A 15,116-nucleotide genomic window follows, 5' to 3' on the forward strand; every position below is an offset into this window, starting at 1 on the left:
GTGGTGAAGCTTATGGAACAGGCGGGAGAAGGTGGATGTTACGAAGGTAGGAGATATGGAAGAGAAGAAAAAGGAAGACGAAGAAGGAGAAGAAGAAGAAGAAGAAGAAGCTGAAGAAGAAGAAAAAGTAGAAGAAGTAGAAGATGTGGATGAAGAAAGGCGCTGGGAATGGAAGCGACGACGTTGAAGAGCGGCGCTAGTTTGGAAGGTAAATTGGCAATTTAACAAATTTGTAAAGTTTCCGCACGGAACTTTACTGTCGCTTTTACTATGAAAGCCGGCTGATCCATTCTAAGAGTATAAATACAGGTATATACAGAATATATAGATGGACATATCCATACATACATGCGTACAATCGTGCGCGCGCGCGCACAAAGATACGTGAAAATATAAACTCTTATCTATAAAGTTACAATCGATATCGTATTTACGTGAATATTCCAATTCGCGTAAAGATTATTGCGAGCTGGAAAATACAGTATCATCCATTCTAAGCTTATTCTCTTGAGTCCTATACTCTTAGAAGAAGTACAAGATTAGCAGGAAGCTGCATTCGTTCGCACAAAAGGAATCCGAGGTACTTCAAAGTCCTCTGAGATGTAAGCAGCATCTCGCCGTGTGACTGGTGCTAGCTCGAGTTATCGCTTAATTTCCTGCCATAAGATTTCTTTTCTCCTTTTATTTTTCTTCTTTTTCTCTTATTTCTATTTCTTTTTACAATCAAATCATTATCTCATTTCGAGAACATTGAGGAATGAAGCATGTATTGATAGAATGATCATTATTAGTATATATAGTTATATATCTATGAGCTGTTTATTTTGAAAGTTTTTCAAGAAAAAAAATCAAGTTAACATTTATAATAGTTATAATTCTAAGTCCTTTTTTTGTTTCATTTTTAAATAATTTACAATTTAAAAAAATGGACTTAAGCCACTTTCAAAATAAATATTATTTTTATGGCTCATATGTATATATGTATATATATATGTATGTACATATGTATGTATGTATATCACGTGAGGTAATCACAACAATAAATTAACACCATTCCACTCGATAAATAATATCCGATGATACACTACTACTGCCAACAGTTGCTTCCTAATTCACATGCCAGAAACGCGATCAGACGGTGAGGTGAACTTGATATAAATGTACATCTGTACTAGCGGAGAGCCTCTACTATTGAGTGCAGCTGCATCGTGTAAGTCTTTCGGGAAAAATAATATATAGCTTTGCATAACTTCTCACTTCTTACTACAAGATGGAAAATTTAAAGAGTACATACAAAAATGATGGGTCAACGACGACATACAATCATTCGATCACTTTCAATGATCTATTTACATTAAGAAGAGAATAGAGAATCACGTTTACCTCAATTTTGTTGAGGATGAGTATATTCGTTAAGATCTCATTTTAGATTGGTTCACGTGAATTAAGTAGAAACATTTTCATGCGTAGTTTCACTTCGATCAGTTGCACTTAAGAAAAGAGAGATCAGAGAAATAACTGAGGAGAGAAGAGAACATGAAGAAAAAAAAAAAAAAGAAAATAAAATAAAGAAAAAAAAAATAAAAACGCAGAAGATCCTGTAGCGTCGCTTTGACCTCGATTTTAAGAAAGGGCCGATCGTCCCGAGAGAAACGGAAATCCTTAATTGAAAGCGTCCTCGAGCGGAGGTAACTTTTATAATTCCCCGGTCGATGATTAAAATTAAAAGTCTGGCCGTGTCAGAGGCAGGAAATCGCTGCGGCGGAAGAAACGAAACGAGGAGAAAATCAGAGAAGAGTACCGATATATATATCTCCGGAAAAAGAGAGCTTAACGAAAAGAGAAAAAGAAAGAAAGAAAGAGAGAGAGATAAAAAGAGAGAGAAAGAGAGGGAGAGAGAGAGAGAGAGAGAGAAAGCAGCAAAATCTCTCGCTTGGAAACCCTTTAGATCTCTTCCAAGGGAACTTTCTAGAAGTCTGACCTTTTGCCTAGTCTTACGGAAACCTTTTGGAGTACAGACTTATTGAACCCAACTCCGAATGATCGCGAATTATTTGCTTTCCATTTGAAATGAAAATATATCAATGTTAAGAAAATTTATTTACAGACACACACACACGCGCGCGCGCACACACACACACATATACACACATGACATCAATAATTTATACCTTTGGACAATACACAATATAGGTATCTCTTCTAATTCTAATAAAATATAGGTTTTTATAGAAGCTAATCATCCATTATAAGGTTACATTGGAAAATCCATAAGGATATTATACACCAGGCTGTTCTCTCTCTCTCTCTCTCTCTTTCTCTTTCTCTTTCTTTCTCTCTTTCTCTTTCTCTCTTTCTCTTTCTCTCTTGTTCTCCCCGCGTTGCAATATGAGAGATGCACGAAAAGCCAGAGACATCCATCTCTCCTGACAATCCCTTTTTGCATATCCCCTTCGTACGGTTTCATCGAGCCCTTCCTTTCTCTTCGTCTTGCCCACCCACCCGTTACGTTACCCTCACTCTCATCTCCACATCTCTACGTCTATTCGGTCGTCTTTCCTTATTTATCATTGGTCGTATAATTCACATTGAGCTCTCGTTTGATTTCAAAAGTTGAAAAGGAGAAAAGTACCTAGATAGATTCAAAAACGAGAAGGAAAAGAGAAAGGAGTGTAAGACGCATTTATGGCTCTCTACGTTCGTTCGCGTTCGCGACGTGAACAGGCGCGCGCGCACTGGAATTCGAAGTTCGAAAGACGAATCGATACACGCGTAGGGCCGTAACGTTAGCGTAGGATGAAGGGCATCGTTGCTGCTTTGCAACTCGAACGATGCGTCGCGATCGCCATTTTTTTATACGACACAAACGTTCTTTATAAGTTTTATCGACAAAATTTTATCTATTTTTCAATGAAAAAAAAAATATATGTATGAGAAAGAGAAAGAGAAAAAGAAAGAGAAAGAGATAGGGAGACAAAGAAAGAAAGAAGATATAAAGCTTGCTTGCACATTTCGTTTAAAGCCGTTTACTCTTCGAAAGAAACTTCTTCTCCTTTCTGATAAGAGTATTAAACGAAAGAACACGATACATTTATAAACCCAAAGGTCCCAACAAAACAATTCGTCGACTCGTCGGGACTAATTAGGAAGTCCTCTTTTGTTATCGTTGAATTGTTTCTCGATGCAACGAGTATTAAATATAACATACAAATAACAGATAAGAACGATGAGCAAAGTAAATATCGAAAGATAAGTAAACAATGAAATTATTATATGAATCCTGTACGTACCGAAGAGTATGGAAAACGAAATCAAACAAAGAATATCAAGTAATTAATAACTACAAAATTGTACGAAGTAATGAACAATACAATAATTATAAAATAATAATATAATAATAAAATAAAAATATCTAGATATATAGACGTATAATACGATGTCCTACTGAAACTCAAAGAAGAACTTAATGAAATATAATGGTTTAACAGAAATAGTATAACCTTAGAGATCGTAACGAAGCAAAATTATGATGAAAGCGAATATCAAGAAATTTTACTAAAGGCTATTGTAGTAAGCACTACAGTTTTGCGAAATCATTGATTCTGTTCCGAACGGAGATACTGCATTGGACTAAAGTCTAAAGGCCACAGAGATGAGTGAAGGCATTGCTAAGTGCCTTATATATACTTGTAAAACATATCTATATATATAGGTATATATATATATATATATATATATATATATATATTTATATATGTATATATAGATGAACATACAAAGTACTTAAATTATGGAAAAGGTGGGAAAGAGAAAGAGGTTGTAAAGTCGTTCCGCCTCTAGCGTCTAATTAAGCATGTTAATTCATTTCCCCTGACTCACATCTTCAAGAGCTTATTCGCGGTTGTGAGGGCAAGGTTAAACGTATAGCTATGAATGCACGGTTGCATTACCTATGCCTCTACATATCTAGATACGCATACATATCAGAACACACAGACACAAAAATAAAATCGGTTCGGCTTACGTGCTATCTAACCATTTAACATCTCAAGGTTAATTAATAAATATAAGGTAAGAGAAAGGAGTTGATCTTGATAAAAGTGAAAGAAGGAATGACATTAAGCGAAGTCTTATATGTAAAAAAGAAAAATAAACGAAAGTATTATATCTAGATCAAATATGAATAATTTATTCGTTTGTAGGTACACGAGCGCATAGTGTACGGTAACGTTGCTATTCGTTCAAATGATGACCCGAATGTACGAAGATGAAGGAAGATAAATGTCACAATCAGCAAGGATGACAAAGAGAGACGTCGCGTCCACCGTTTCGTAATGGCGTCAATGGCACTTCCAAGCGTATATAAAGTTAAACATAAAATTGGCGTCGTTATATGCCCTCTGTGCACTGAGTACGAAGCTGCTGCTCCTCGTTAGTTTCAAACTAATTAGACGACGAAGAGACACTCGTCTCTGAAACTTATGCGGACGAACGACGACAGATATCTTCGCGACTATATTTTTTGAGAGCTCTCGTGGGTGAACGTAGTCTTTTAAACGTAGCCTTTTAACAATAGCCTTTTAAAATCGTAATTTCTATTTCCGCGATATAGTTCCCTTACGTCAATGATCAACACTCTACGTAAACGCTCGTGACTAAATTTCATTTAAGCAATAATACCCTTCTTATTCGAACTTTTCGAAATACGAATTTTAACTGTATATTGTATCTATTTAAAAATGTTGATTTAACCGTTGTATTTTACGAAAAAAATTAAGTATATTTTGTAATTTGGTAGGCCAAATAAAACTTTGAAATCGTTATAAACGGAACAATTTTCTTTATCGAATTATTTATATCAAATGGTTGACCTACATTTAATCGTATCATATCTAAATATAATTCAAAAAAAGTAGCTCTTTTATAATGCATCGTTATAACGATAGGATATTTCGTTTTTCATAGCACAATATAGGCAAGAGCGTCTCGCCGGCAAAAGGTTGCCTTTTTGAAAAATCACGTAATTGGCGTCAAAAGAGTCCGATAACGCGAGCTTGGAGCTATGCCAAGTGATAAGGTGCTAGTAGAAAACGACCGAAATCGAACGAGTGGGAACGAGTAGTAAAGAGACAGAGAGAGGAAAAAAGAAAGAGAGAGGAAGGGAAAGTAAGAGAGAGAGAGGGAAAGAGAGAGAAAGAGAAAGGGGGGGAGAGAGAGAGAGAGAGAGAGAGAGAGAGAGAGAGAGAGAGAGTGAGAGAGAGAGTGAGAGAGTGAGAGAGAGAGAAAGAGAAAGAAAGACAAAGAAGGAAAAGAAAAAGATAGTGGAAAAAAATGATAAAAAGGGAATGTCGTTTTGTGACGAGTCGATGATAGTCGATGAATTTTTCACGATGAAGCGAGATCATTATTCTCAAATTAAATAAAAAAAAAAAATTCGATTATTCCTTTCACATAAAGACGGCTTTTTTTCTTTTTATTCTTTTTCTTCTGTTTTCTTTTTTTTTTTTAACGTTTGGAAACATCTTGCATTACATTATTTATATAAGAATGATACTTTTTTCGAAAGAAAACAGTGAGAAGACCATCGGTCGTCTCAAAAATGGGGTCACGTTGCGAAGCAAAGAAGAAAAACGTGAAATTCGATAACGACCCGAGAAGTATAAATCTTAGAGGAGCCATGGAATCGCGACATGAAAATTCGATGAGAGAAAGGCGACGATGCAACGAACAGGCAGCCTTGCCAGAGATGGAACTTTCGCATTTCTGGAAGATGATTTTTAAAAATAAAGTTCTGTCTCGACTGAAACGGGAAAAAAAAGAATTAGAATTGTGGAAAAATCATCGAACTTTCATTTTTCTTGAATTGTTTTCGCATCATAGTAAACACTCCATCGTCGTTTCAAAATGTACGTCTAATTTCGACTCGACGCTTGTACTCGAATTATTTTTTCCTCATAGAAGGACCCGGAACTTTTTCATCTTTTTTCTTTTTTCTCGAATAAAAAAAAAGAATAAAAAAAAAAAAGAAAAAAAAAAAGTTTTTAAGTACTATCCGAAGCATTTTTCACCGTTTCTGTCCATTACGATCCATAAACACAAGCGACTACTCTTTTCTTCGGTCCCTCGTTTTGTCATGCACACAAGATACGCTTCTATTCGAGATATACGATGCTAGGTTTTCCTCTTCCTCTTATCCTCGTCGAAACAACAGCAGTAAAACCACGGTTCGATCCCTTTTCTCTCCGCCAGCACTACCACCATCACCACTATCACCATTGGCACTAACCACTACTATTACCTACTCTCTCACATTCTACCATGTACCTCTGTAAATGTGCCAAGATAAACTGCAAACTCTGAAATTCAGCATCTCGTGCCCCACCTCTTTGTATTTTCTCCCTCACGCTCGTGTCGCTGCATCCATGGCAGTATAACACGTGGTACTGCGTGTATGTACGTTGCCATGTAACGAATAAACAAAGCTAGATGAAGAACGATGAGTACATCTTATGAAGGTTAAGCAATAGAAACGGAAGTAGGTGCTATTGCTGTTTACAGAATGTCTTTTAAGTACATTCGTATAGGAAATTTTTCGTTTTGATTTTTATCATGTTTTAATTTTTCGAAAAAAAAAAAAGAATATATCGATCTAGTATATGAGAGATCGAAAATAATAAAAATAAATATTTTATCATGTTATTCCAAACGTTTCCATTTTTAACACACTTTTTTAAAATTTCCAATCGCTTTCGAAAAAAAAAGAAAAAAAAAGAAAAAAACAAGTGCAAATACATTCTCGGTTAGATCTAAACTTTTTTATCGCGTAAGTTAACTGCTGGATTACAACTTTTTCTTCTCTTTCTACTTGTTGTCCTTTTCCTTATACCGCCATTTGGTCCCTCACGTTCTACAACCAGTTCTATTTCTACTTCTATCCTAACCCACGTATAGCAGCTCTTCTTCTTGAAATTCTGCCAAGTTCTTTCTGCGAAAACGAAAAGCGTTATCATAAATTCGCGAGACCGATTCGGGTTATCCTACGTCTGTGACGACAACGACAGCTGTCGCGGTAAGATTCCTCAGGTGGCAAGGTAAGTAGTTTCTCGCGGATGTGTGAAATTTCTCGATAGATACAAAGTAGAAGTCGGACGTGATAAATTACATCGCGCTGCGCACGTTAAGTCACGAGTTTGTTCTAAAAATAAATCTATCGGACGTCAGAATTGATTGCACAGAGGGAACTCGTTCGCGCATTTAAATCGTTCGATCGACTATCGCGAACGAGAATATCGCGCTTCATAGCGCCATTTTTCGTCAGATTCGTGTCGAGCCGAAAATGTCGCGAGACTTGCCGGATCCTCGAGCATGGAATGGGAGACATTTTGGTGAGAGTATCTGTTCGCTTTCGAACATGGATAACTCCAAGTGGGCACGTTCGTTTTTCGACCCGAGGGCCAACTGGTTCGTGAGCTAAATTAAAAGCACGATTCGCTCGAAGGCACCCGTCTTCTCCCTTTGATCCATCGGCCGACGGAGTTTCCTCCCTCTTTTTGTCTCTCCTTCTCTCTCCCTCTATCACACTCTATCTTTGTCACTCATTCTTTCCGGCGGCTGTGCACGTGACGTTATTACGAAAATCCCTCGACTCGCGGAAAACGGAAAATCGAAGTACAATATTTCGATGTTATACATCGCCGAAAATTCGAAGCGAACGTTGACTCGCGATTTTAATCGACTTTCGTATGGCTGCAAAACCGAATTGAGAAGTAAGATATATATATATATATATATATATATATATATATATATATATAGAGAGAGAGAGAGAGAGAGAGAGAGAGAGAGAAAAGTAAAAAGCAAAAACTAAGGTAAAGCATTAGAAAAATATGGAACTATCTCGGTGTATTTCCTACGTCACACTTTTCGTTTTGAAAAACGATAAAAAAAGTCAAAGGAAAATAAGTTTCGTCCGTCATCGAGACGCGTGTGCCGTAATGGTGACGTAAATAAAAGTTATTTCGACGTTGCTTCCGCTCCTTTCCGACGCACGCTCCAAAAGTGCAGCCACTTCAATGATTATTATAAACTCAGCGTCTCCGATTTCAAAGCCTTTCCTCTTATGAGATTTACTTCATCTTCTCTGAGAACGTGTCCGTTTACAAGCTGAGAGAGTTTCTTCTGTGATCGTTAACAAACGAAACACGGCCGGTAAGAAAAAGCCAGGACGCTGCAAACTCGTCGAGTACCAACGCGATCTACGTATGTATATATGTATATATGTATGTATATACATAGTACATAAAGATGTATGTACTCATTGGAAAGCATAGTTTTACGGATGAAAAACGATCGACCGGAAACAAGACCATAGTGGATAAGGAAAAACGCGCGTGGTTCTTATTTTAAAGCGAAGAACAAAGAAAATTTTCTCATTTTCTTGTGAATCGCTAATATTTCGTGCCTTGGCAAAATATTATTTGCTTTTTTCTCTCTACTCTCCTTTTCTCTCTTTCTTTCTTTCATTATATTTCTATCTTTTCCAGCAGAAAAAAATAACATTAAATTATATCACACGTACGTGTACACGTACACCGATATTTAAAGTTATATACGCGACAGGATAACGTCTATATTTTGTGCAAAGCTCGTCGTAAAACGCGTTAAAATCAAGTAATCACAGCACTTTGATTCGGCACTCGTTTCAAACGACTCGTCACGATGCACTCTTATTTATCGAAAATCCTTCAAAGAGCACTGCCGCGTTATATTTCGAGGGCGATGAACTGAAACGCATGAAATTTTCACTTTCGTCAATTTTCTTTTTGATCACGCGGAAACGACGATCTTCTCTCTCTCTCTCTCTCCTCTCTCTTTCTCCATCACTCTCTCTCTTTTTCTCTTTCTCTCCTACGTAAAACGTAGAAACTTTAAATACGTACAAGCATTTCCGCGACGCTCCGTATACTCGATAGATGAACGTCGACATCAAATTGTCTTCTCGTTTCCTCTTCGACTTCGATCAGGATCTTCGAGGGTAATTGTCGGCTCGCCGCGACTCGAACTTTTGAAGATACGCCAAGATAATCTTCGTTCGAGGCTATTCCACTTGGAGCCTGTTCCGTTCATTTCAATCATTCGATATCAGAAATGAATCAAAATTTCAAAGGCCCAAAGGATAATAGTACGATATTATTTCTGCGCTTAATGCGACAAGTATAAAGACCTCCAATAGAATTCACAGATTCGCACTTTCCTTACACAGTAACAACACCGCAATCCAGGAGTGATACTCTCGAGAGATCAGAATCGGCCGTCTTTCGAGCGACGACGATGACGACGATGATGATGACGATGACGAAAATAACGACAACGACGAGCGTGATACATCGACGACGAGCATCGTCGTGATGCTCGTCTCTGCCCGACTCGATTATTTCGAATTCGAAAAAAAACAGAGGACGCTCTTAAAATCGTTCCCGACAGGCACACCGACCGATGACTCAGGAAAACATTTAACGAACGCGCGGATACGTTTCTTCTTTGATCCCCGAGGAACAAGAAAGGATCTCGTTTTCGCTTCGAACACCGCGAGAATAAACCGTGGCCGAAAGGAAGTAAAGGTATCGGCAACAACCTGTTAATCATCCGACGTAGTCTCACGTGCACTGTCACGTTAAGGAAGACGACGAAGAGTAGATGGAGGAGGGGAAAATGGAGGAAGAGAGGAGGAAGAGAAGGAGAAGGAGGAGGAGGGAAGAAGGAGGAGCGACCACCTGATTCTCAATCTCGTTAGGGCAGGCGCGTTCACACGCTATTCTTCTCTTCCTCTTTCTCGATAGAAAAGGAATGGCACACCCGCGATTTCCACGAAAACTACTCTCTCTCTCCCTCTCTCTCTTTCTCTGTCTCTCCCTCTCTCTTTTTCTTTCTCTCTCTCTCTCTCTCTCGATCTTCGCCTGCGAAGGGGTACGAGCGCGCGAGCGCGCTCTAGACGATTCGGCAGCGGTCGAAAGTCGACGGCGCTCTAACAGTGACGTTCCTCTCTTGCTTTCTCTTGGCCGCCGTTGAACGATATTTGCAACGAATAGGAGGGTAGATGGTGGTGGTGGCAACGTCGGTGGTCGACGGTCGGTCCGTCGATCGGTCGATCGGTCGGTTGGTTGGGCGATCGGTCGGTCGGTTAGTGCAGGTGGTGGCGGTGGTAATAATGCTAGTGGTGGTGGTGATAGTGGTGATGATAGTGGCGGCAGTGGTGGAGGTGGTAGTGGAGGTGGTGGTGGTGGCGGCGCTGGCGGATGGATGTGCCAGAGTGCGGGCTTACGACGGAATGAGAGGAGGAAAACTCGGCTTAGGAGGCCACGGCACAGCGTGGCATCGCCGAGTCTGCGATGAGCGGAGAGAGTTGCGCGTTATCGACCCATCCGCGGTGCTATATTCAACCGCCAGCGGCACGCCGCGCCGCATCGCTTCCTCGCTCTATATTCTTCTCTCTTTCTCTCTCTCTTTCTCTCTCTCTCTCTCTCTCTCTCTCTCTCACTTTCTCGGTCTTTTTTTTCGCTTACTCTTGCGATATCACCAAAACCGTACCTAGCACGCGCTCTTTCTCTTCTATCTAATCTTGTGCTCGAGATCCTTTCCTATTTTTTCTCCTGAAAGCTTGTCCTTTTTTATAAATCCACGCACAATCATTCAATCACTCTTCTTCTGTCTTTTCGTCGATCGAAATGTGAAACCACGCGACTTGAACTAACTCCACGTTTATCCCTGTTGCCGTGAAAAATTGTCGCACGTCTAAATCAAATCGATTTTCGTCGTACGGCAACGAACGAGCGATTCGAATATCTCTTCCTATCGATTATTCGTGATCGAATTGTCCAGCCGATTTTCCACGAGCGACGTCGGGTCAACGACAGAGGTGCCACTCGAAAGTGGGAATGCGCGTTTTCGGGCGAAAACAAGCCGACAGAGAGAGAGAAAGAGATAGATAGAGAGAGAGAGAGAGAGAGAGCGAGAGAGAGAGAGAGGGAAAGAGAGAGGCAATGAGAGAACCGAAATTAAATTCGTCGGGCTTGAAATTCGTCGTCCGAAAGCGGCGCGCTATTAATTATATTAAATTATTTGCCGCGATTTTTTCTGTCCCACACACGTACCATAAATACTTGAAGATAATAGTCCATGCCCATTGTCCATGCGTAGTACATACTAGGTACGTGCGTTCACGCCACTTTGTTTTAATTTAAATGAATTTTCCCTTTTAACCTTTTGGAAACGACTTAAGAGAAACAGCTTGATACAGATTTCTCTTTTCATTTCGTTCTTGCCTCTGCGAGAGTAAAATCTTTCGATATTCGCAAGAAAAGTCGCTCGAATAATGGACGATGTGTGCGTGTATTCCGTGATGTAACGGAAACGATAAAACGAACGCCGTGGGTCTTTGTTTAAAGTCGATATTTATAACCGTGCAAAGCACACCATTCTCCATCGTTTCCTTCTAATCGAATCTATTTATGTCCGTTGAACTTTCCTCAATAAGTAATTATCAATAAATCGAATTTCATCTATCCGCAGATCATACGATGACTCGTAATGATTCCAGAAACTCGCACCCTTTGCACTGGAATCATTGTTAAATCAGTATATTATCAATGATAAACAATTCTATCGATTAATTATTACGCGTTGCCATAATTTGTCATATTTCAAAAAGGATAAATTGAACATCATTGAAAGCACATACATCCATATATACACACACACACACACACACACACACACATACATATTTCAATTTTTGTTATCATATACGTATACATAAGGAATGTTTCGAATTAATGTTCTGTGTCAACGTTTATCAAATGCCTTCGATAATATGAAAAAAAAAAAGAATCTTAGGATATAATAGAGGAAAAGAAAAAAAAAGAAGAATATCAAGTTAGAAAAATAAAATGAGAAAAATCTATAAAAAAGAAAAGAATCTCTTTATCTGGGATATCAAACGAATCTATGCAATTTGATCTTCCTAAATGGTGTGGCACGTTTAAACGATTAATTGAGAATATCGAGAAAGACCTGAGAGGCAGTAAAAAAAACAAAATTTGAAAATTTAACAGGAGACCAAAAAACGGAGCTGACACAGGTGGATAGTGGTTGAACGAGTAGCGAAAGCCGAGAATGATATTGACACAAGCTTCGGTTTAATGTCTCCGTGGCAAACATTGAATTTCCAACCCCTGCCTCTCGCGTCTTGTGCCGACTCCCCTCCCTATTACTCATCCCTTCCGGTCGACATCACCACCCACTATCACCCAGCTCCTCGTCAACATTGTGCACGGAATCGAACCCTCTTTCTTTCTCTTTCTCACTCTCTTTCTCTCTCTCTCTCTCTCTCTCTCTCTCTCTCTCTCTCTCTCTTTCTCCCTCTCTCTCTCTCTCTTTCTTACTCTCTCTTGTACTCTCCCTTTTTAAATATAAAACAGTAACAATTGAAACTAACTGCATGTCCAAAAAATATGCTTTTGCGTTTTAGCGAATTTATTCAAAAACCTCTTTCTTGACTTTCGACTATTTAACGATAATAATCATCGATGCTGCTAAGCCTATCTATTTATATATTTATTCGTGCATGCTCTTTCAATGGACACGTCCGATGCATAAATCGTTTCCGTGTTGGAGGCGTCCTATGGAATTTTGCATAAAATGCAACGGCTCGAGCTTCTCTTTGATCGGACGCGTTTCAAGCCGCGGTTCCGGACGAACGATGACACCTCGATATCGAACGAGCTTCGTTTTCCACCGAGCGCAGTTTCAATGAACGGTCATTATCGAGGAGCTGAATCGTTTCGATGGCCGTTACTGAACTTTTGCAGTTTTCTATTATTCGTTCTAATTACGTGGCCGATATTGCGTTACCGTGTGCACCGATATTTTGGTTCCGCTGATATTCGATCGGTTTGTTAGCTAACAAGCCCATTTTAGGCCGATACGCGTAATTCATCGATGGTGTAAATACATAGTAACATAATACGCTATTGTTATTAAAACAATACCGAAATTTACCTATTACGTTACAAGGAAGTAATTACCGACAGAACCCTGAAACGATATTCTCATTTTATTGTTGATTGGACAAAAGAAATGTATACGAGACCTATGTAATTGACACGTTTACATGTATAAACCTACGTATGTATAATATATGTAACAAAATTTAATTACCGTACATATATATTGTCGCAAACAAATATATTGACCTTTGGAAAAATATCAATTTTTGTTATCTGACTAACCACAAACTTTATCGAATTTTACATTTTTCCCTTTTATATTTTGTACGGATGTATGGATGCATGAATATATAAATGTATAAATGTATGGATATACGGATGGATGAATGTATAGATACAGATAAATTTTGTAGATCCGTAGTTCTATATCTATATAATAAAAGTGCTTGTAATATACAAGTATTTTAAGGTTTCTACATGAAGTGACTTTATAGTTTCGTTTTGAATATAAACGCGAATAATTTGAACGCATAAGAAAGTGTAGAAGAATTTTCTTTTACTTTTAACCCAATTTAAATTATTTATAATATATACCAGACAAAAAAAGGAACAAACAATTTAAAAAATAAAAGTCTATTTTACTTTTATTTTTTGATCGTAACAAGTACAAAGCCTGATAGAATTTATAAGAATAATGAGAGAAAGAGAAAGAAAGTTTCGTGAAATGATTAAAGGCTATAAAAAGAAAACGTAGAAATGTACGAAGAGTGGCTCGCTTTGTTCTTTACCGTTTCTAAGAAGACGTCGCTTTGCGTTCCTTTTCGTTGTCATCCTCGTCGTCGGCTTCGTCTTCAATGCTTTCTATTTTCGATCGGCGCATTGCATAACCAGACTCGCGCGGAGAGGTAACAGACGGAGGAAGTGGAAGAACGAGATAGAACGAGAAGAGTAATTCGCACGCACGCGCTTAAGATTAAATGCGTCTGCGTTCAATATATTTAAATCGTTTCGTAAAAGTGAAATCTCTCATCTAAATTAATTGACAAACCATTAATTGCTTAAATCGATGATTCTAACGAATTAGTTTAAGAGATCGTCATTAATTATGACACTTTTAAATTTCAATGATTATAGTTAAAAAGAAAAAAAAAATCATAAAATCAATGTTTCGATTTAAATAATAAATTCAATTTATCGATTAATTATATCATACCACGTATTTTTTTTTTTTTCTAAATAAACGGAAAGAAATTATTGTTCGAACGAAAAGATAAGTTATGAGAATCCTTCAAACATGACTAGTATTATTTCTTTCTTTTCCTTGTTTAATAAAGTTAAAAACTAGCTATGGTTTCTTCTGAAGAAGACAGGCTCTTTATGAGACGGACTATAATCTTTATTACCATAACTTTACTCGGTCGTGGAAATAAAACGCGAAAGTTCATTATCATCTTGTGAGCCACTCCGTGGATATTAAAGTGCCTGTGATAAATCGATACGTCTCTGTGAAATACGAACTTTACAAACATTTGGAACTTCATTTAGTATCGTGTCTCCCGTTGGCTTGAATTTTAATTAATGCACTACTCTGACATTCTCATTTTATCACTATTATTAATTTTTACATATTATTTTATATGATTTATTTAATAAATATGAAAATCGAGGGCATTTAAACATTTAAATATCGATTAAATACAATAGATATTTTTTCCTTTACTACATTACACTTAAACGGAATTCATAGAAATAGAGAAAAAACTTTGAAAGGAAGGGGAAGAAATTAAAAAAAAAAAAAAAAAAAAAGGAAAGAAAAATTGCATTACCAAAAAGACGATATACTACTAGTTTCCGTTAAATGGCACATGCACGACGAGAGAAGAGTTTGCGAATAATTGCAAGTCGATCAGCATTATCGAACGACGTTAACGACCTATCGATTATACAGAGCGAAAGACGAGTGGCAAGCATCGTTGCATTCGAGACGTGACTAAAGATGTTACGTGAAAGAGGAAAGAGAAGAATAGAAGAAGGAGGAGGAAACAAGCGGATGCGCACACTCGCTCGAATTATATATGCAGGATATAATAAGCTGGCGGTCCTCGAGATATC

At 38.0% G+C, this 15,116-nt stretch overlaps 1 protein-coding gene across 5 annotated transcripts in view; it reads right to left on the reverse strand.

Moving 5' to 3' along the window:
• The window catches only part of LOC118446991 (uncharacterized), a 267,347-nt gene that overhangs the window by 190,036 nt on the left and 62,195 nt on the right, over positions 1-15,116 (reverse strand). Inside the window, exon 1 of one of the 5 annotated variants that reach the window (XM_035878289.2) lies at positions 8,940-10,321. The exons of the other annotated variants lie outside the window; for them this stretch is intronic. Within the exon in view, the coding sequence (XP_035734182.2) occupies positions 8,940-8,945 (6 nt within the window). The 5' untranslated portion in view covers positions 8,946-10,321. Of the gene's footprint in view, positions 1-8,939; positions 10,322-15,116 lie in introns of those variants that run through there. 5 annotated transcript variants of the gene reach the window in all.

Source organism: Vespa mandarinia, chromosome 1 (genome assembly GCF_050613455.1).
Source record: "Vespa mandarinia isolate Hongniang chromosome 1, ASM5061345v1, whole genome shotgun sequence".
Classification (NCBI taxonomy): Eukaryota; Metazoa; Arthropoda; class Insecta; order Hymenoptera; family Vespidae; genus Vespa; species Vespa mandarinia.